General features: G+C 36.5%; 1 protein-coding gene across 5 annotated transcripts in view; it reads right to left on the bottom strand.

Moving 5' to 3' along the window:
- Positions 1–1,327: 1,327 nt before the first annotated feature.
- LOC143025466 (uncharacterized) overlaps positions 1,328–24,245 on the bottom strand; it is a 350,861-nt gene continuing 327,943 nt past the window's right edge. For 2 of the 5 annotated variants that reach the window (XM_076185165.1, XM_076185164.1), the window contains exon 11: positions 1,328–6,098. In XM_076185165.1, coding sequence (XP_076041280.1) covers positions 4,830–6,098 — 1,269 coding nt within the window. In that variant the 3' untranslated portion in view covers positions 1,328–4,829. The remainder of the gene's footprint in view (positions 6,099–24,245) is intronic. The other 3 variants (XR_012966392.1, XM_076185163.1, XM_076185162.1) reach the window with 3 other exon arrangements.

The raw sequence follows: 24,245 nt of genomic DNA, 5'->3' as shown, positions 1-24,245 counted from the left end.
CTTAGAATCCTCGTCAAGGCATAGTTGAGCATATGCCTGAGACATGTCCAACTTTGAGAAAACTTTACCTCCACTTAATCCATTGATTAAATCATCAAGAGTTGGAATAGGGTAAGTGTCGAGTCTAGCAGCTCGATTTACAGTAAGTTTATAGTCTCCACACAACCGAATCTTACCATTAGTCTTCACTACTGGAGCTACCGGTGCGGCCCAAGAACTATTAGTCACCGGAGAGATAATACCTTCTTCAAGGAGTCTGTCAATCTCCTGATCAATCTTAGCTCTGAGTGTGTACGGAACAGTACGTGCTTTACAAAACTTTGGTGGGACCAACTGATCAACCTCTATAGTGAACTGACTTTCCTTATAGCAACCTAACCCCTCTAAAAAGAGTTCAGGAAAATCATGCAACATAGATGTAGCAATAGCAGAACCAGCTGAGAGTTTATTAGCATCCTTTAACAGGCCTAGCCTCCTCATGAGAACTCTACCCATTAAACATGGACCTTTCCCTTCGATTACAACCAACTTTGTCGCATCTACTGAGGAACCATCTTCAAGTTTAGCAGAGACAGTTATGTCTCCCAATACCTTTAGAGGTGTACCTCCATACGCATTCACCACTGTAAGAGATGCATTTAGCGGAGGACGTTCTGATTCCACAGGCCAAAAACCCTCATACTGACATCGAGGCATTAAAGAACAAGTAGCGCCTGTGTCCATCTCCATAGGAACACGTACTGAATCTAGGGTGACATCCACCATGATAGGCTCGTCACTTACATTCTCTGAAATAGCATATATATATTCATAACTGGAATCAACTGAGGACTCCGTGGGCAACTCGTTACAGTCAGTAAAGTTTACGTTACTCTTCGACGGAGTAGTCTTAGACTTCGATGTGTAACACATCTTCTTAAGGTGCCCCTTCTGTTTACACAAATGACATGAAGCATTCTTGAAAGGACAATCACGCTTCCAATGCAACTTACCACACCCTGAACAAGGAGTCTTAGGAACATTAGACATATTTCTAGCACTGGAAACATTAGTGGATTTTGTCTTACTATAAGGATAGCTCTTAGAAACTGTACTAGAATTAGAATTTGAGGTGGAAGTCTTCTTAGGACCTGGCTTCTTACTAGGTACATAATGAACTGAGCCACTAGCCATAGCTTGAACATCTTTCAATGCCGTCTCCCTAGCTGTAGCCATACTAACAGCTTTCTCAAAGGTTAAATCAGACTCGGTCAACAATACTTGCTGAATTTTATCACTAGCAAGACCCATTACAAATCTATCACGTAGCATCTGAGATAACATTGCCCCAAACTCACAAGTGTGGGCAAGAGGTTTCAACGCAGCTACAAAATCCTTTATGGACTCATTGGACTTCTGGGCACGAGAATAGAATTTATAGCGTTCATAGATAAGAATAGGCGTAGGTTTGTAGTGTGTCCTAAGCATATCAAGAACTGTATCTAAAGTACTCTCTTCCAGTTTTGCAGGAGAGAGCAAATCCCTAGCCAATCCAAAGATTTTAGGTCCCGCCAACGTGAAGAATGCAGCCACCTTCTTTGCATCACCCACATCATTAGCAACAAAATACATTTTAATTCTACTGATATATGAATCAAAATCCTCCTCCGACTCATTGTACGGTTCAATTGAACTAACCCTATTAGCCATGGTTAGCCGAGAACTTAGCAAAGAACTTCACCAAACAAGAGAAAACAAGAAAACTAACCTCAACATAGATTAGGCTATAGTTACACCTAACCTTAGAAAACTGCAAAATTACCACATCACAAAAAAAATACACTGAACAATAGCATAAGTATGTACAAATAGGCCTAATAACAATTGCGATGAATAATAGAAATAGCCTAGCAATACAAAAGGTTACAATAAAACGCAATTGTAAATTCGCAATAAATGTAAACAAAATATTAGCGCAGGTAAGATAGATATATGCGGTTTTAGAATAGCCTAGCTTGCCCACAAAATCCCACTAGCTAACCTATAGCAATTTTCCAAACATAGGATACGCTAACTATACTAAGTCTAAGGTACCAGCACGAAGTTTCCTACTTAGGGTATCAATCCCGTCCTCGTCGCCAATTTATATGCAGGATCGTACCCGCATATAATGAATAGGATTAGGAAACATATTAACGATAGGTACCAATTTACCAATTACTTATGGTAGGCACAGGTCCCATAGAAGAGGTAGGGGCTGGTAGGAGCAATCGCGGAAAGCCGGTACGCAAAAGTGTAAGTCTGTTTAGTCATAATCGTCAACAATGTCTTACGTACCTGTCTCCGGATTGTCTTACCGGCATCTTATGTGTCAAAGTTTAAGTAGTTAAGTATAAGTTATTTTGGTTGGCGATATACTGCTACCGATCCGTTCTAGTCGGTGAGTGCTACCCAACTGGAGTGCTTCTAGCAACTGACTGTACTGTGCTCGACTGACTGATTCGACCCGCTAACGCCGGGCTGTCGTCCGCGCGCTCTCTACGTCCGAAAGCGTCGTTCATTTGTTTCGTGTTTTTAGTAACTTGTTTAAATGACGCTACTGCAGCTACCTTCCTTGTAAGGGGGAAAAAAGCCCTTGGTATATGTATATATAATCATCATCATCATTATGGGAGTGACTTGTACACTTAATAACTGACACCAGACAGGCTAAGAGGACTTACTGTATATGGTAGTCATATGGCAGGCCATCTACTTTGGTGGCAACCACAATATTGCTCATCATACAACCATTCTGAACTGATCAACATAAAATATAACCAAGTTTTAAGTTACAGTATAAGTTATCTGTTACAGCTACTTCCATTAATGAATTAAAAGGGATAAGATAAACTATGAATTCAATGAGAGCTGTGCGTTTCACTTTTATAAGTGTGTTATCTGATTTTGCTAATGCAACACATCTGCAAGAGCACATATGTCACAATAAAAACTGGCTTCCAACACTATTTCTAAGCTAACAGTTATAGATTGATAAATGAGTGATAATGATAACTTTTTCTTAACAACACTTGATGCTACTAATGACTATGCACTGCTTCTGTACAATTTCAGACTTCTGATGAACAAGAGTGACTGAGCACGGAAGACAAAGGGTCTATTGCTGTAACTGCCTTAGCTTTTTTAAACATGATATTTCAAAATCCTTTGTAAAGGTCTGCATCTAATATATCCACTGTACAAAATGTCATTAAACTGGAAATAGAATAATTTTTCACTATAAATTTTCATAAATTTGTCACATATAAAAGTTAAAGTTCTTCCCTAGTAAGATGTAACTCTTTCTTTGGGTTCATACATTTAGGGCCTTGACATGTTTTCTACTAAGTACAACTTACACAAAATGTAAGATTTATGTTCACAAGTTCAATGCATATGAAGCCCATCATATACAGGTTACATTGCAATTTGTTGATAAAGCATGTCCAATGTATTCTTTTTTTCAGACAAAATTATTCATACTAGGCATCCCTGATCACATAAGAATAAATTATGTATGTATATATACTCCACATCACATTCATATGAAATCTATACATTGTTCACTTTCCCCAATACAGTCTCTATAAAACCATACAATTACAGTTGAAGGCATTTCATATCTGGTCAAGAAGATCTACAGAATATATAAAAAATATTCATGGTCTGCCAAATGCAGAAATGTCTCTGTGATTTCCTTCTTTGAGGAAAAAGCAAATTGAAATTATCACTGTCCTATCAACTGGTGCCAATGCTAACATACACATCATAACAAGGTGAATACACACAGAACTTAGCACATTACTATGTAAAAGCCAATATCAACTGGAATAAGAAGATTCAAGATTTGGGTGCAAGACTGTTCACAATAATATCAAACTTCTGCCTGCTCATCCCCATACTAGCCAAACTTCCACATTCTTCAAGGCTAATAAGGAGGTAAGATGGGTGATAAAATGAGTCTCATGGTAAAGGATATATAAGAATAACAATAATAATTGTTGCCTAGAGTTTCAATGACTGGAATCCCGTGGTACCACAGTGGCTGGTATCAGTCCTTGGGCCCTCACACAGATCTCTCTGGAAGAAAATTTGGACTGTTGTCTCTACTGTATAAGAGTGGGACTGTTTCTATATCACTCGTGGAAATTAGGAGGGGAGTAATCACCTGTTGTCAGCTCTTCTTAAGTAAAAAGGTGGAGGAAATACAGATGAAGTTGATAGAGAAAGATCTTGGGCTTGGTCAAGAGACCAAGCACCAGCCCCCCAAGACTGCACTTTCTGGTGATGAGGGGGTTGACAGGTTTTGAAAATGGGCAGCAGGGAGATGATTCTCCCTGCTGTCCATCCTGTAGGACAACTGCTAGCAGGAATTTGCCATTGATCCTGGGTATATAAGAAACCATGTAGAAAGTTAGTTTCCTCAACTTTCTACAAATGAAGTGCAAGAGTTTGATTGCATTAGCTTACATACAGTGACATCAAAGCTTTACATCTACAAAAATATAGGAAATTATGTAGTATTTCTGAGAACCAATAAATAATTAAGGCCTCAAAACTTGTAACAAGAGTGAAAATAAGCTTTACAAATACAAAAGTCTCAAAGTCACCATTTACTATAAAGATCACAATTTATACAAGCTTGAGATTTCTTACAGAGATTCACATTCATGATGAAAAAAAAAAAAAAGAATCCTATATTTTGGCCATCACAATGAGGATGCCTGAAAAGACAAGACTAGAAACATCATAGAAATGAATGCTATGGCAGCACCCATTCTAGAAAATATTACCTCCAACAGAATGTTCCATCAAAGGTGGGTTGACTTAACCAAAACATTCCTGGCTTGCACCCCAAGACATGTAGTCTCTTGATGGCACTTGGAACAAAAGCCACTGGTCAGAACACTGCCATAAAACAAGCAACCTGGTGTCAAACAATGCAATGATTCCTGGCAAGACTCCACACTCATACTGACTTTCACATCATCGATTGCAATAGGAGTGACATTTCCTAAAGGCTTGGTGGTCAAAGAGGAAGTGACAACTGGGTAGGGAACAGCCTCAACACCTTTAGTTTTGACTACCAAGGGAACATGGGAAGATTTATTTGTCACATCCCCATTGGCTTTACTGACAGTTACAGAGGTAGACAATGGTTTGTTGGGTGTGGTTTGAGACTTGGACAAATTGTAGCTTGGGATGGAAGATGTATCACTGTAGAATGTGGAGTTGGACAGAAATAATGTCCCATCCTTCTGGCTGGACAGTGGTCTTGATAATGGTATTTTGGAGGCACTAAGTAAAGAGTCTTGGTCCAACTCTGCATAGAAACAAGACTTGCCAGCACCATAATGAGGGCCATCTATTACACGCGCAAGTTTGGGAGAGTTTATGTTACTACCAGCTTGCCGCTTGTACTCATGTTCCTCCTCCTTCTGCTTAGCAAAACATGCAGAGCACATGTAAGCAGTTAGAGCTGTTCCATACATGCTACAACCTGGGTTTATACATTGTACTGGACCATCAATGTCTGTTTGCTGTCCTTGCTGCTCTTGCTCAAGCTTCCGTAACTCTTCTTCCTGTTTGCGTTTGAATTCAGATTTTTTTTCAAAGCGAAGTCGCGCAGTATTGAGATAATTGCGTACCATTTCTTCCTGATAGGCATGCCGTTTTTCGGTGTGAATCTCAGCAGCAAGAATAAAATTTTGATTAGTGGATATCTGGACCAGTTTGTCTGTTTTCTGGAGACTACAAGTCTTGACATATTCATCCTTTTTCCTGAATGAGCCTGTCCTACCTAACTTGGACAAAGTGCCAAAGTTCTTTTTTATCCTTTTGGACATACTCTTTCCAATACTACCAAACTGTTTGGCCACTGTTTGTAGCTGTTTTGTTGCCTTGCTCTTGCTAGGGAACAGAGCGCCTGTTCCATCTGTGTATGGAGGTCCTTCATCTGAATCAAAACTAGACTCGGAAGACTTTTTTTCAATGTCGGGATGTCCATTCTCTGGTGATTCAGCATCTTCCATAGCTTGACATGATGCTGCAACTTCTAAGTATCCAGGTGGTATAGGCACCTGTGAAAATAAATGGTTAAAACTGAATATCAAGTGATAATAAATAGGGACCCAATGATAATACACTAACAAATTTCAAGTCCAAATGTTCATATACTTAATTTGACTTATACATAGAATAGCATATTACAATTAACTGAAAACAAAAACAAAACTCGATATATAACCATTAATCTGTTATTAATTTTATGTTCAATGGACAAAATGCAATCACATGTACATGTGTTACTGAATATGTTGCATAACATCCAAATATGACACTATACTCATTGATTTTTTCTATATCCCTAAATACATACATGCATACATGCATACACACACACACACACATTCGTCGGATGGATGGCGAAGATTGGAGTTCTGAAGAAAAAGTGAAATTTTTGTGGATCTCAACGTCAAGGAAATACCTTATTGTATTTACAGGGAAGGGGAAAGCTCATGGTGTAGTGGGAAAGTGATAAAAAAGGAGAAGGGGAGGGATTACTGAGGGAAATGGAAGGAAATGAGGAAGGGGAGGACTTGGTCCAGGAGGCCAGGCGTCTTGTAAACAAGTGAAGGACCGATGATGATTTTGGTGATGACAGGATTAACAAAAATGTAAAGATTAGAAATATAGATAAGAGCAGCACAATGGAAGGTGAGGATAATAATTTCCAGGGATTTAATGAGGGGGGGGGGGATACCAACCTCCCCCGATTAGCAAGACTAGAGGAAAAACTTGAGAAAATGACCGAACATTGGGAGAGTAGGTTCGGTAAAATGGCAGAGATTGCGCAGAGAGTTGACAAACTGGAAGAATTAGAGAATGTGAACAAAAACCTAACTAAACAAATAGAAGAATTAAAAAGACAGTTAAAAGAAGAAGATGAGAATGAGGAATTAAAGAAGAACTAAGAGAATAAAGAGTCCATAGCAAAAGAAGCACAGGGTTGGAAAAAAAAATCCAAGAGAACAGTAAAGTTGCATTTACCGACATAATAAAACAGCATATGAAAGAACAAACTGAAGACTCAGTTATTAAAGTGATGAGACAGGAGAATATAGTAAGAGACTTAGCAGATAAAAAGAAATGTATAATTATATTAGGAATGGAAGAGAAGTATAATCTTAATAGAACCACAAGAATCAAAGAGGTAAAAGAAAAAGTAAGCAGTTTACTAGAATTAGTTCAGGAAGATGAACCTGATATCATGAAACAAATTGAAGAGATGTATAGACTCGGAAAATATAGTACAGATAAGACCCGACCAATTAAGATTAAATTCAGGTCACAATTGACAGCAGAGAATATCTTAGCAAAACAGGGAAAGTAGCAAACAGTGAACAATATAAAAAGGTATGGATAAAAAGAGAAATGAATAGAGAGGAAAGAGAAGAGGAAAAAATGAAAAGACAAGAAGCTAAGGGAAAAAAAAACGAGAATAGAACAGAGACAGAAAAAGAGAAATGCTATTGGAGAGTAGTGAATATGAAAGTGAGGAGATGGACCATACCCGAGAAAAACAAAAGGGAAACAAAAAATACAATGGAAGTAGCAGAAAATTAAGAGTGTCTTACACAAATATAGATGGATTAATAACAGGATTGAATGAACTGAATGATTATCTGAAGGAAAAAGGACCGGACATAATGGGAATTGTAGAGACAAAATTAAAAGGTCCACTACCACCCAACAGTGTAGGACATGATGCATATAATTATTGGATTAGAAACAGAGAGGTAAAACAAGGGGGTGGAGTTATGTTCCTAAGAAAGATATAAACGTGAGGAGTGTCACATATGGAAAGAATACAGTAGAGATGATTATGATCGAAGTGGAAGACAGAGATAAGAAGAGCAGAAAGTTTGTGATAAATGATGTGACTCCAAAAACAGCCTCATGGGAAGAGAGTGAACATAAAAGTATGTTAGAAGACACAAGGATAACATTAAATAAGATAATGGAAGATGGAGGAAGAACAGTCATGATGGGCGACTTTAATTGCAAAGAAGTCTGCTGGGAAGAGATGACAGTAAAGGGTGGAGACGACTCCTGGGGAAATGTTCTACTCGAGATGATTATTGACCATACAATGACACAATGGATACAAGAGAACACTAGGTATAGAAATGAAGAACCATCGAGACTTGACCTAATAGTCACATCTGAACCTAAAATAGTGGAAAAGATTGAATATAAGACAACAATAATTAAAAATGACCACATATTGACTGAACTGTAACTAAACGAGGAAAAATACATGAAAAGAAATTAACAATATAGAAGAGGAAGAATGATGTATGAAAAAACAAATTTTGATAAAATAAGAGAATTCTTTAAAAAAGAAAACTGGGAAACAATATACAAAGAGGAAACAACAGTGGAAGAGAAAGGGAATATTTTGACAAAAATTTATAAAAAGGAGTGGAAAAGTATGTCCCAAGACAAAAACAAGAAAAAGAATATGTAAAGTGCTGGTACAACAAAGTTGTAGGGAGTTAAAAGACAAAAGAGATAAAGCTTGGACAAAATTAAAAAAAGACAAAAGACCTGATAAATGGAAAATATATACTTGTTATAGAGATGAATATGTACAAGTGTGCAGAGAGAAAAAGAGAAAATATGAAAAAGATGTCATTGAAAAATGTAAAGATCAACCAAAACTATTCTACAGATTTGTAAACAAACTGAAAAACAAACAAGATTTAGAGAAATTAAGACAAGGAGGAGTTGAATACACAGAGGAAATAGAAATGGCAGAAATTATGAACAAGCATTTTAAATCAGTGTTTACAAGGGAGAACATACAACCTGGAGAGATTGAATGGGAAGAGAAAGTCCCCCCTATGAAAGAAATAGAAGTAACAAAGAATGAAATAATGAAACACTTGAGTAATCTTGATGTCAGAAAATCGCATGGACCAGATGAAATAGCAAACTGGATTTTGAAAGAATGCAGGAACGAACTGGCAGACAAAATACATGGCATAATAAACAGTTCCTTGAAGGAAGGAAAAGTTCCAAAAGATTGGAAAAAAGCAAATATAGTACCTTTATATAAAGAGGGAAATAAAGAAGACCCTACCAACTATAGACCAGTCTCTCTAACAAGTACAATAGCAAAAATTTGTGAAAGAATTGTCAAAAGGAGATGGGTAAAGTATTTGGAAAAAAACAATGTGCTAAATCCTAGGCAATTGGATTCAGACAAGGATGATCATGCATCACCAATTTAATATGTTTCTATTCAAGACTAATAGATATAATACAAGAAAGAGATGGATGGGCTGATTGTGCATTTCTAGACCTAAAAAAAGCTTTTGACAAAGTACCACATAAGAAGTTGCTTAAGAAATTAGAAACTGAAGGAGGAATACAGGACAAACTGCTTAAATGGATGGAAGACTTTTTGCAAGAAAGAAAAATGAGAGTAGTGATAAGAGACAAACACTCAAAATGGGATGAAGTAATAAGTGGTGTTCCACAAGGAACAATTCTGGCCCCAATAATGTTTGCTATATGTATTAATGATATGGACGAAGAAATTGAAAGTTATATGAGCTTCTTTGCAGATGATGCAAAACTATTAAAAAAAGTAAACACGGAAGAAGATTGTGAGTCACTACAGAGTGATCTCAATAAAGTATAGGAATGGAGTAGGAAGTGGGAGATGGAGTTCAATACTAAAAAGGGTAGTATAATAGAATTTGGAAAAAGCAAAAAAATAATAATAGGATCATATAAATTGGGAGAAGAAGGAATAAAAATAGTTGAAAATGAGAAGGATCTGGGAGTCATTATTATGAATAATATGTCACTTGAGAAACATATAAACAAGATTTTTGGAGAAACATGTAATTTAATAACAATCAAAGTAGCATTTACATACCTGGATGAAGAAATGGTGAAGAAAATACTAATCACTTTGATAAGACCAAGATTGGAATATGTAGCAACGATGTGGTCACCAAGTACAAAAAAATGTATAACAAAACTTGAAAGAATACAAAGAGCAATTACAAAATTGGCACCAACACTCTCAAAACTATCATATGAAGAGAGACTAGCAAAACTTGAGCTACAGACACTAAAGCAAAGAAGAGAGAGGAGATTTGATAACTATTTACAGAATCATGAAAGGCATAGAAATTATTGATAGAGAGAATCTGATAAAATGGGATGATAGAAATACAAGAAGACACGGAAAGAAAATCAAGAAAGACAGCTATAGAAGAGATATGAAAAAGAACAGCTTTCCTCACAGAGAAATAGACATTTGGAACAAGTTAGATGAGAAAGTGGTGTGTGCAAAAACAATACATGAATTTAAAAATCGTTTAGATAAAATGAGACACCACGAGCATAGCTCCCCTTCCCGTAAAATACAACTAGGTAAATACATACACACACACACAATTGTTGGGTTGACGGCGAAGATTGGAGCTCTGGAAAAAACGCAATTTTCGTGGATTTCAACTACGAGGGAGTACCTTTTTGTATTAATAGTGAAGGGGAAAACTCGTGGTGTAGTAGAAAGGTGATGAAACGAGAGAAGGGGAGGGATTACTTAGGGAAATGGAAGGAAATGAGGAGGGAGACGAACGGGCTCCCCCTGACAACAGAAAGAGTATAAACAAAAGGTCTGCTGACGACACAGAGGAAATCGTAAATATCAGTAAAAGCATTAAGATTAGAAATATAGATAAGAACAACACAATGGAAAGTGAAAATAATAATTTCCATGGATTTAATGAGGGGAAGGATCCCAATCTCCCCCGATTAGCAAGTCTAGAAGAAAACTAGAGAAAATGATCGAACATTGGGAGAGTAGGTTCGGTCAACTTACACAGACAGCGCAAAGAGTTAATAAATTGGAAGAGTTAAAGAAGGAGAACCAAACCCTAACTAAAGAAATAGAAGAATTAAAAAGACAGTTAAAAGAAGTAAAAGATGAGAATGAAGTATTAAAGAGGAATAATAAAGAGAATAAAGAGTCCATAGCAAAAGAAGTACAGGGTTGGAAAAAAAGTCCAAGAGAATAACAAAATTGTATCTAAGGATATAGTAGCACAACAGATGAAAGATCAAACAAAAGACACAATTATTAAAGTGATGAGGGAGGAACAGAATATAGTGAGAGACTTAGTGGATAAGAAGAAATGTATAATTATACTGGGGATGGACGAGAAGTATAATACAAATTGAACTGCAAGAATAAAGGAGAAGGAGAAAGTAAATAAGATATTGGAAGTAGTTCAAGAAGATGGAATAGAAACAAGGAAAGAAATAGAAGAAATATATAGACTAGGGAAATACAATACAGATAAGACCAGACCAATTAAGATCAAATTCAGGTCACAAACAACAGCAGAGAATATCTTAGCAAAAACAGGGAAACTAGCAAACAGTAAACAATTTAAACAGATATGGATTAAAAGAGGAAAGAGAGGATGAGAAAGCAAAAAAGACGAAGCTAAGGAAAAAAAGAGAAAAGAGCAGAGACAGAAAAAGAGAAATTCTATTGGAGAGTAGTGAATATGAAAGTGAGAAAATGGTACATAGCAGAAAAAAACGAAAGGGGAACAGAAAACACAATGGAAATAGCAGAAAATTGAAAATGTCTTACCCAAATATAGATGGCTTAATAAAAGGCTTGAACGAACTGAATGATTACCTGAAAGAAAAAGAACTGGACATAATGGGAATTGTGGAGACAAAATTGAAAGGTTACCACCCAACAGTGTAGGACATGGTGCATATAATTGTTGGATTAGAAACAGAGAGGTAAACAAGGGGGTGGAGTTATGTTCCTGACTAAGAGGGACATAAATGTGAGGAATGCCACATATGGAAAAAATAGAGTAGAGATGATTATTATGGAGGTGGAAGACAAAGATAGGAAGAGCAGAAAGTTTGTAATAAATTAGGTGCCTCCTAAAACAGCCTCGTGGGAAGAGTGAACATAAAAGTATGTTAGAAGACACAAGGATAACATTAAATAAGATAATGGAAGCTGGAGGAAAAATAGTTATTATGGGTGACTTTAATTGTAAAGAAGTCTGCTGGGAAGAGATGACAGTAAAGGGTGGAGATGACTCATGGAGAAATGTACTACTTGATATGATTATTGACCATACAATGACGCAATGGATTCAAGAGAACACTAGGCATAGAAATGAACAAGAACCATAGAGACTGGACCTAATAATCACATCAAAACCTGAAATATTGGAAAAGATTGAATATAAGACAACAATAAGTAAAAATGACCACATATTGGTTGAAATGGAACTAAATGAGGAAAAATACATAAAAGAAAATGAACAAAAGAGAAAAGGAAGATTGATGTATAAAAAAAACAAATTTTGATAAAATAAGAGAATTCTTAAAAAAAAAAAAAGACTGGAAAAGAATATACAAAGAGCAAACAACAGTGGAAGAGAAATGGAATATTTTGACAACAATTTATAAAGGAGTGGAAAAGTATGTCCCAAGACAAAAACAAGAAAAAGAATATGTAAAGTGCTGGTACAACAAAAGTTGTAGGGAGCTAAAAGACAAAAGAGATAAAGCTTGGACAAAATGGAAAGAAGACAAAAGACCTGAAAAATGGAAAATATATACTAGTTATAGAAATTAATATATACAAGTGTGCAGAGAAGAAAAAAGAAAATACGAAAAAGATGTCATAGAAAAATGTAAAGACCAACCAAAACTATTTTACAGATTTGTAAATAACAAAGTGAAAAACAAACAAGATTTAGAGAAACTACGACAAGGAGGTTGAATACACAGAGGAAATAGAAATGGCAGAAATTATGAACAAGCATATTCAGTGTTTACAAGGGAGAACATACAACCTAGTACTGTAATATCAAATGGGAGAAGAAAGTCCCCCCTATGAAAAAAAATAGAAGTAACAAGGAATGAAATAATGAAACACTTGAGTAGTCTTGATGTCAGAAAATCGCATGGACCAGATGAAATAGCAAACTGGATTTTGAGAGAATGCAGGAACGAACTGGCAGACAAAATACATAGCCTAATAAACAGTTAATTGAAAGAAGGAAAAGATTCAAAAGATTGGAGAAGAGCAAATATAGTACCTATATACAAAGGGGGAAATAAAGAAGACCCTACAAACTATAGACCAGTCTCTCTAACAAGCACAATAGCAAAAATTTGTGAAAGAATTATCAAAAGTAGATGGGTAAGGCATTTAGAAAAAAACAACGTACTAAATCCAAGACAATTTGGATTCAGACAAGGATGATCATGCATCACAATCTTAATATGTTTCTATTCAAGGCTAATAGATATAATACAAGAAAGAGATGGATGGGCTGATTGTGCATTTCTAGACCTAAAAAAGGCTTTTGACAAGGTGCCACATAAGAAGTTGCTTAAGAAATTAGAAACCGAAGGAGGAATACAGGGCAAACTGCTGAAATGGATGGAGGACTTTTTGCAAGAAAGAAAAATGAGAGTGGTGATAAGAGACAAACACTCTAATTGGGATGAAGTGATAAGTGGTGTTCCACAAGGAACAGTGCTGGCCCCAATAATGTTTGCTATATATATTAATGATATGGATGAAGGAATTGAGAGTTATATGAGCTTCTTTGTGGATGATGCAAAACTGTTGAAAAAAGTGAACACTGAAGAAAATTGTGAGTCACTACAGAGTGATCTCAATAAAGTATAGGAATGGAGTAGGAAGTGGGAGATGGAGTTCAATACTATGAAGTGTAGTATAATGGAATTTGGAAGAAGCAAAAAAAGAATAGTGGGATCATATAAATTGGGAGAAGGAATGAAAAAAAATAGAAAATGAGAAGGACCTGGGAGTCATTATTATGAATATGTCACCTGAGAAACATATAAACAAGATTTTTTGAGAAACTTATAATCTAATAAGAACAATCAAAGTGGCATTTACATACCTAGATGAAGAAATGGTGAAGAAAATACTAATCACTTTGATGAGACCAACGATGTGGTCACTAAGTACAAAAAAATGTATAACAAAACTTGAAAGAATACAAAGAGCAATTACAAAATTGGCACCAACACTCTCAAAACTATCATATGAAGAGAGACTAGCAAAACTTGAACTACAGACATTAGAGCAAAGAAGAGAGAGAGGAGATTTGATAACTATTTATAGAATCATGAAAGGCATAGAAACTATTGATAGAGAGGATCTAATAAAATGGGATGATAGAAATACAAGAGGACACGGAAAGAAAATCAAGACAGTTATAGAAGAGATCTGAAAAAGAACAGCTTTCCCCACAGAGTAATAGACATTTGGAACAAGTTAGATGAGAAAGTGGTGTGTGCAAAAACAATACATGAATTTAAAAACAGTTTAGATAAAATTTATTTGATTTTGTTTTGTTATCATTTGTCTGTTTGATTCTCATTTATTTAGTTATATGTCAATTTATTATTATTCACTATTTACCTGTTTGTTGTTTGACTGTGCCTATGCGTTTATGTATTTGATTTGATACTTACATTATTATAGTTTTTTATTTATTAATTTATTGTTATTATTAGGACTTTTTTTTTTTTTTTTTTGCATCCGACCTAGATATGGACCAAAAGGTCTCCTGTCGGCATGCTCCACCTTTGTAATCCTTTGATATGAAGACAGGACACCACGAGCATAGCTCACCTTCCCGTAAAATACAACTATGTAAATACACACACACACACACACAGATATAATACAAGAAAGAGATGGATGGGCGGACTGTGCATTTTTAGATCTAAAGAAAGCTTTTGACAAAGTACCACATAAGAAGTTGCTTAAGAAATTAGAAACTGAAGGAGGAATACAGGGCAAACTACTAAATTGGATGGAGGACTTTTTGCAAGAAAGAAAAATGAGAGTAGTGATAAGAAACCAACACTCAAAATGGGATGAAGTAATAAGCGGTGTTCCGCAGGGAACAGTTCTGGCCCCAATAATGTTTGCTATATATATTAATGATATGGATGAAGGAATAGAAAGCTATATGAGCTTCTTTGCAGATGAAGCTCATATAGCTTCATATAGATACTGAAAAGAGTGAAAACTGAAGAAGATTGTGAATCACTACAGAGAGATCTAAATAAGGTATAGGAATGGAGTAGGAAGTGGGAGATGGAGTTCAATACTATGAAGTGTAGTATAATGGAATTTGGAAAAAGCAAAAACAGAATAACAGGATCATATAAATTGGGAGAAGAAGGAATAAACAAAGTAGAAAATGAGAAGGACCTGGGAGTCATTGTTATGAATAATATGTCACCTGAGAAACATATAAATAAGATTTTTGGAGAAACTTATAATCTAATAAGAACAATCAAAGTTGCATTTACATACCTGGATGAAGAAATGGTGAAGAAAATCCTAATCACCCTGATAAGACCAAGATTGGAATATGCAGCAACGATATGGTCACCAAGTACAAAAAAATGTATAAAAAAACTTGAAAGAATACAAAGAGCAATTACAAAATTGGCACCAACACTCTCAAAACTATCATATGAAGAGAGACTAGAAAAACTTGAACTACAGACACTAGAGCAAAGAAGAGAGAGGAGATTTGATAGCTATTTACAGAATCATGAAAGGCATAGAAATTACTGACAGAGAGAATCTGATAAAATGGGATGACAGAAATACTAGAGGACACGGAAAGAAAATAAAAAAAAGACAGCTATAGAAGAGATTTGAAAAAGAACAGCTTTCCTCACAGAGTAATAGACAGTTGGAACAAGTTAGATGAGAAAGTGGTGTGTGCAAAAACAATACATGAATTTAAAAATAGTTTAGATAAAATGAGATATGAAGACGGGACCCCACGAGCATAGCTCCCCTTCCCGTAAAATACTACTAGGTACAACTAGGTAAATACACAATTTGTGAAAGAATTGTCAAAAGGAGATGGGTAAAATATTTAGAAAAAAAAAAACAATGTGCTAAATCCAAGGCAATTTGGATTCAGACAAGGACGATCATGCGTCACCAATTTAATATGTTTCTATTCAAGGCTAATAGATATAATACAAGAAAGAGATGGATGGGCTGATTGTGCATTTCTAGACCTAAAAAAAGCTTTTGACAAAGTACCACATAAGAAGTTGCTTAAGAAATTAGAAACCGAAGGAGGAATACAGGGCAAACTGCTTAAATGGATGGAAGACTTTTTGCAAGAAAGAAAAATGAGAGTAGTGATAAGAGACAAACACTCAAATTGGGATGAAGTAATAAGTGGCGTTCCACAAGGAACAGTTTTGGCCCCAATAATGTTTGCTATATATATTAATGATATGGATGAAGAAACTGAAAGTTATATGAGCTTCTTGCAGATGATGCAAAACTATTAAAAAAAAAAAAAGAACACAGAAGAAGATTGTGAATCACTACAGAGTGATCTAAATAAAGTCTGGGAATGGAGTAAGAAGTGGGAGATGGAGTTCAATACTATGAAGTGTAGTATAATGGAATTTGGAAAAAGCAAAAACAGAATAACAGGATCATATATATTGGAGAAGTATGAAAAAAGTTGAAAATGAGAAGGATCTGGGAGTCATTGTTATGAATAATATGTCACCTGAGAAACAAATAAATAAGATTTTTGGTGAAACTTATAATTTAATAAGAACAATCAAAGTGGCATTTACATACCTGGAAGAAGAAATGGTGAGGAAAATACTCACTTTGATAAGACCAAGATTGGAATATGCAGCAACAATGTGGTCACCAAGTACAAAAAAATGTATAAAAAAAACTTGAAAGAATACAAAGAGCAATTACAAAATTGGCACCAACACACTCAAAACTATCATATGAAGAGAGACTAGCAAAACTTGAACTACAGACACTAGAGCAAAGAAGAGAGAGAGGAGATTTGATAGCTATTTACAGAATCATGAAAGGCATAGAAACTATTGATAGAGAGGATCTAATAAAATGGGATAGAAATACAAGTGGACACGGAAAGAAAATCAAGAAAGACAGCTATGGAAGAGATCTGAAAAAGAACAGCTTTCCTCAGAGTAATAGACAGGTTGGAACAAGTTAGATGAAAAAGTAGTGTGTGCAAAAACAATACATGAATTTAAAAATAGTTTAGATAAAATGAGATATGAAGATGGGACACCACGAGCATAGCTCCCCTTCCCATAAAATACAACTAGGTAAATACACGTGCAGCGATCGAGGAAGGATGAACCAAAACACGCTCAGAACCGCTACCTAGCAATTTGACGACGGACGAATTTGGAGCATGTTATCAACAAGAACCTGGTTTGTACATACGGGAGGGAGTGTCAAAACTAAGGTGACCGAAATGTAGTCTTTGTATCTTAGTTCAGTTACTGTAAAAGAGGAACCAGTGACAACAATGGATGAATTAAACGATGAATTCAGTGACAAAGAAACTGCAAAGGCAAAGCAATGACTAGAAATAAGTACAATAGAGTACCCACTTGGTGTAATAAAAAAAAGAATGAGTGTGAATGAGACCCCAAAATCATACCAAAGGTTGGATAGAGGTCTCTTTTCGGGATTTAATAGAGAAAATAGTAACATATATAGAGGGCTAGACACGGATAAAGAAACTATGTTTAAAAATATTACAAGAAATAGAGAAAAAGATGAGTTGTTGGACGAAATAATTGAACTGAGAAGTGAATGTAAAAATATATACAAGGAAGTAGCTATATCAAGGAAAGCCAATGAAGAGAACAATAGGGAAATAGATGATCTAAAAATGGAACTGAATAGAATAAAGGGAGAAAATATAAGTTTGAAAAACGAAAGTATGAATAGGAATGAAGTATTGAAAAAAGAGATAAAGGATCAAATACAGGTGGTGACTGAGAAAGTGGAAGAAAAAAGTTGAAGAAAATGACTTTCAAGAAATTAAAAAACAGTGGAAGGAGGAGCAGGAAAGTAAAAAATTATCCTTCAAGGAAATAATGGAACAAGTTAAGGATAACACGAAAAAAATGGTAATCCAAGTGATTAATGAAAAAGGAAATTTAGTTAGGGATGCAGTGGACAGGAAAAGATGCATTGTGATTTATGGTATTAAGGAAAAGCATGATGTGCCTAGATACCAGAAAGGGAAGAAAAAGGGATTGTAAAAGAGATTCTAAAGGAGATTCAAGAGGAAAATCAAACCTTGGATAAAGAAATCGAGGAAACTTACAGAATGGGGAGATACTCAAAAGAAAAGCAATTTAGGCCACTAAAGGTAAAACTTAGGTCACAATTAATACCAGAGGAAGTACTATCCAAAACAACAAAACTAGCATAGTGAAAATCTAAAAATTGTATGGATAAAGAAAGAAATGAGTGAAGAAGAAAAGTTAAAAGAAAAAGAGTTTAGAAGTGAAGCGAAAGAAAAGAATGAAAAAAGAACCAAGAACGATTTTTTCTTTCTTTTTTTTGGAAAGTAGTGGACCTGAAGTTGAGAAAATGGTATATCACAAAGAAGGAAACAAAACAGACAGAAGAAGGGAAAGAAAAAAAAATCAAAATTAGTATATACCAACATTGACGGAATGATCTCAGGAATGAATGAACTGAATGATTTCCTGGCATCAGAAAAGCCAGACATAATGGGAATAGTGGAAATGAAATTGAAAGGGAATCTACCACCTAACACAGTGGGACAAAGTCTATATAACTGCTGGATGAAGAACAGAAAGGAAAAACAAGGAAGGGGAGTACTATTTCTGACCAAGAATGACTTAAATGTGAAAAAGATAACAGAAGGAAGAAATAATGTAGAGTCAATCATGATAAAGATAGAAAACAACCACATGAAAAGTAGAAAATTTGTAGTAGTGTATGTGCCTCCTAAAACACAGGCCTGGACAGAACATGATCATTCCAAATTGTTAGAAGATATGAAACATGAACTGATATACTGAAAGAAAGAGGAAATACAGTAGTTATGGGTGATTTTATTTCCAAAGATATATGTTGGGAAGAATTGACAGTGAGGGGTGGAGAGGACATATGGGGCAGCATGCTACTTGATATGACCATTGAACACACATTGACCCAATAGATAAAGGAAAATACCAGATACAGAAACAGTGAGGAACCTTCAAGACTGGATTTAGTACTCACATTGGAACCCGAAATTGTAGACAGAATAGAATACAAAACACCATTAGGAAAGAGTGACCATGTACTAATAGAATTCGAATTAAGAGCAAATGGACCTAAGAAGAAATGAGAAACATAGAATAGGAAGACCAATGTATAGCAAAACGCATTTTGAGAAACTAAAAGAATTTTTTCAAAATGCAAACTGGGAAAAATTCCTTAGTGAGGAAACAAGGATGGAAGAGAAATGGAATATACTGAATGAAATTTATAACGAGGGAGTGATAAAATATGTTCCACAACAAAAGCAAGAATATACATAAAAAACTGGTACAACAAAAAATGTAGTGAAGCCAAGGATAAAAGAGACAAAGCCTGGAAAAAAAAAAAAAAAAAAAAAAAGCAAATGGCAAACATACATCAAACTAAGAAATGATTATGTAAAAATGCGCAGGGAGGAAAAGAGAAATTATGAAAAGGAAATTATAGAAAAATGTAAGGATCAGCCGAAGCTATTTTACAGATATGTGAATGGTAAACTGAAAAACAAACAAGAAATAGAAAAACTACACCAAGGAAGTCATGAATACACAAAAGAACAAGAAATGGCAGAAATTATGAGTAACCACTTCAAATCGATTTTCACAATTGAGAACTCACCTAACTGTGAAGAAATAGAAAAACAGAATTCCCCCAAATAAAGGAAATAACTGTAACAAAAAAAGAAATCAGTGACCAAATAAAAAACCTAGATGTTAGAAAATCGCATGGTCTGGATGGAATTGCAAATTGGATACTGAAGGAATGCGTGGAGGAACTAACAGATAAAATTCATACTATAATAAAATACTCGCTCAAAGAAGGAAAAGTACCACGAGACTGGAAAAATGCGAACATTGTACCAATATATAAAGGAGGAAGCAAGGAAGATCCAACTAACTACAGACCGGTCTTCCTAACAAGCACAGTAGCTAAAATATGTGAAAAAGTGATTAACCTTTTCACTCCGGGGCACATCGCACGTCTGGCTGCATTAGCTTCCCAATGTGCGACATTGCGTCCTAATAATCGCATTATAAAAAATAAAGTCAGTGCTCAATCGTTTGTTCTCTTTCACCCGTGTATTTTGATAACCATAGAAAATTGATGAAGCCAGTTTAGAGAGAATGGAGATTATGTAGGTACTACAATAAATATAATCAAGATGTTGACGTCGGCATCATCGAGTACCCACTTGCTCCTCATGCCGCCTACGTAGGCGTCACCGTATGGAAGTGGTTAAAAGTAGATGGGTTAAACATCTGGAAGAAAGATCTATACTAAACCCAAGCCAATTTGGATTTAGACAAGGAAGATCATGTACAACAAATCTAATCTGCTTCTATTTGAGAATAATAGATATAATAGATAAGAGAGATGGATGGGCAGACTGTGCCTATCTAGATCCTGCTACAAGCGTAGTGTCGTCCAGAAACAATAGCTGGCTCACCTCCCACTTTTCTCCATTTTCTTTAAACATCTCCAATCCCTGACCCACCACCCTTGCATTTACCTCTCGCACCACCCCATCTATATATATAAGTTGAACAGCAAGGGCAACAAAACACATCCCTGACAAAGTCCCACCCTTCCTCCTATTTCCCCCATCCTTCTTGTTCCACACACCATCTTTGCAAACTTTGTGACTCCCTCCTTGAACCACTCACTCTCTCCATTTCTAATCCTGACACATGCTCTACTACTCTCGTAAAAACTTTTGACAGCTCCTAGAAGCTTTCCTCCTATCCTGTATATCTGCATAACCTCCCACAGAGACTTCCTGTCTACCCTGTCATAAGCCTTTTCCAGATCCATAAAAAAAAAAAAAAAATCCTTCCCCTTTCCTATAGCTTTCTCACATATCTGTCTTACCATAAAAATCTGATCTACAGAACCTCTACCTCTCCTAAATCCATACTGTTCTTCACCAATTACTCCCTCTGTTCCTCTCATCCTCTCAATCAAGATCCTCCCATAAGCCTTCCCAACTACACTTAACAAGCTAATCTCTCTGAAACTACTACACTCACAATTGTCCCATTTTCCCTTGTAAAGTGGAACTATACAGGCACTCCTCCAGTCCTCCGGCACTCTACCCTCTCTCCAGCTAACATTAAATAACCTCCCCAACCAGTCCACCATCACTGTACCTCTTTTTTTTTTCAGACATTCTTCATGGCATCCATCCAAACCAGGTGCCTTACCTGCTTTCATCATTTTAACAACTGCCTTCACTTCATCCTTCCTTATTTCTCCTCCATTTTCCTCACTCATCACTCTCATTTTCTTAGCACTTCCAACTGCAACTATCTTACCCTCCCTATCCTCCTTCACATTTAGCAACTCCCTAAAATACTCTGCCCAACTTCCCCTTACTGCCTTCTCTTTCATTATCCTCTTTCCATCTGTACCTTTTACCTTTTCTTCTCTACTTGATTTGCCTCCTCTTCCTCTCTTAATTTCTTTCCAAAATATCTTTTTATTACTTTCAATTTTTTCTGTCATTCTCTTACCCCATTTCACATCTTTGCCTCCTTTGCCTTGTGTTTTACTTCTCTTCTCTTTTCTTTGTACCTCTCATATGACTCCCTCGTCCTATTTTGTAACCAATCTGTGAAAGCTCACTTCTTCTCTACTACAACCTTCTTTGTTTCCTCATCCCACCATTCACTACCCTTCCTCCTATTTCCCCCATCCTTCTTGTTCCACACACCATCTTTGCAAACTTTGTGACTCCCTCCTTGAACCATCCCCATTCCTCCTCCACTCCTAGCTTTACTCTATCCTTCACTTCCTCCCACTCCTCTCAGCTTCTTTTTGTACTCCTTCTCCTTTTCCTTTTAATTTAAAGAGTTCACTAAGCACCTCCCTACCTTTTGTTCTTTTCCTCTTTCTCCATCTATCCTCCACTCTCAACTTACCTTCCACCAAAAAATTATCTGATATTCCCCCATTCTATCCACTTAGCACATGTACATCCTTAACTCTTCCTATTATACTCCTATCTACCACTACATAGTCCATTAACATTCTATCTACCACCCTTCCATCCACCACCCTCTCCCATGTGTACTTATGCTTGACTCTCTTCCAAAACACTGTATCTGCTATCAGCAACTCTCTAGACACATCTCCACTACAATTCTTTCCTGGAACTCCACATTCCCAACCACTCTGTCAATTGGTTCATTTCCTACTCTAGCATTAAAAAATAATCTTAACCACTCCCATACGGTGATGCCTACGTAGGCGTTATGACGAGCAAGTGGGTATGCGATGATGCCGACGTCGGCGTCTTGATTATATTTAATGTAGTCGTACCTATGTAACCTCCATTCTCTCTAAACTGGCTTCATCATATTTTCTATGGTTATCAAAATTCACGGGTGAAAGTTAACAAACGATTGAGCACTGACTTTATTTTTTATAATGCGATTATTATGACGCAACATCGCACGTCGGGCAGCTAATGCTGCCAGACGTGCGATGTGCCCCGGAGTGAAGAGGTTAAAAAAGAATATAAAGAAATTAAAAAGAAATTAAAAAAGAATTCAAAGAGCACTGACAAAGATGGCACCAACACTCCCCAAATTGACATACAAACAAAGATTGGACAAACTCGAACTACCAACCCTGGAACAAAGAGAAAGAGAAGATCTACTAACAATCTACAGAATTATGAAAGGGATGGAAGTCCTTGATAGAAATTATTTACTAAAGTGGGATAGGAGAAAAACAAGAGGACACGAAAAGAAACTTAAAAAGGATAGTTACAGAAGAGATCTGAAAAAGAATAGCTTTCCACACAGGGTGATAGATATCTGGAACAAAATGAATGAGGAAACAGTGAGTGCAAAAACTATACAAGAATTTAAGATCAAACAGGATGCTGAAAGATACAAAAGCAGGTTACTACAAGCATAGCTCTCTTTCCATATAACTAGGTAAAATGTTACATGAACTTCTTTGCTGATGATGCCAAATTACTCAAGAGAGTAAGAACAAATGAAGACTGCAGATTGCTACAAGAAGACCTAGACAAAATATGGGAATGGAGTCAGAGATGTGACATGAACTTCAACATTAAGAAATGTAGCATAATGGAATTTGGAAAAAGCAAAAATAGAGTATCGGGTCTGTGGGTTAGTTACCGTATAGCCCGTATGGCGATATGTGGCAACTCACATGCCCGGGGACTTGGGCATGCATACGTGCTTATCGACAGTGTGTGAGTGAGAGATTGTAGAGGGACACGGAGTTACGCATGGGCGTTATATTTGACTATGTTATTCTAGTGTATCTTCTTGTAATTGTATTATCGTTAAGGCTGAATGTACTTAAGAACCTACAGTGTGTATTATTAGCCCTCGACCAACACACACATGGCGCAGTGATATGCGACATTGTCAGTGCATACAGGGCAGTGCAACGCAACGAACTCAGCCTATACCTGCATTATTCTGGTGTAACGTGACCCACATATCATAATTGCGTGCGACAAGGGCTCACGGAAGTGTGCAGTCCCAGTGACAGAGTTACACGCTCTTACGTAAAACATAAGTGTTCCAAACTAAAAACCGGCATCATATGCACGGGTTCGTTAGTGACTGGCAGTGCTCCGGCGCCATATTGCGCTCATCCATGTGTATATGCGTGGAGCCTCCTCGTATGGTGTCTAGTGCCTACACGTGTGGTTTATAGTGCCTCCCCGTATAGTGTCGCAGTGCATTGTGAGCGGTGTTTGTGAAAATCTTGCTGCCTCTTTGTCGGCAGGAGACGCTTGTATTTGAACATTGGCGGGACGCGAGCGTTATACTTCCCCTCGCTAACACGCCCACAGGCCAACTGGGCCCCAGGTAGCTCGCTTACGGGTACTCATCCGCGCATTACGGGCCCACGCTATTAGCTTTATTCTCGTGAAATGCCTAATACTCGTTCAGGAGCACTCTAGCAGGAGGAGGAAGAGATGCAGCCAGATTTTTCCAATGAGCAACAGGCCGCATCCTTCCCA

The sequence above is a fragment of the Oratosquilla oratoria genome, chromosome 5 (genome assembly GCF_046742065.1).
Source record: "Oratosquilla oratoria isolate Oo_2021 chromosome 5, ASM4674206v1, whole genome shotgun sequence".
Lineage (NCBI taxonomy): Eukaryota > Metazoa > Arthropoda > Malacostraca > Stomatopoda > Squillidae > Oratosquilla > Oratosquilla oratoria.
This window is presented reverse-complemented; position numbering and strand designations above follow the sequence as displayed.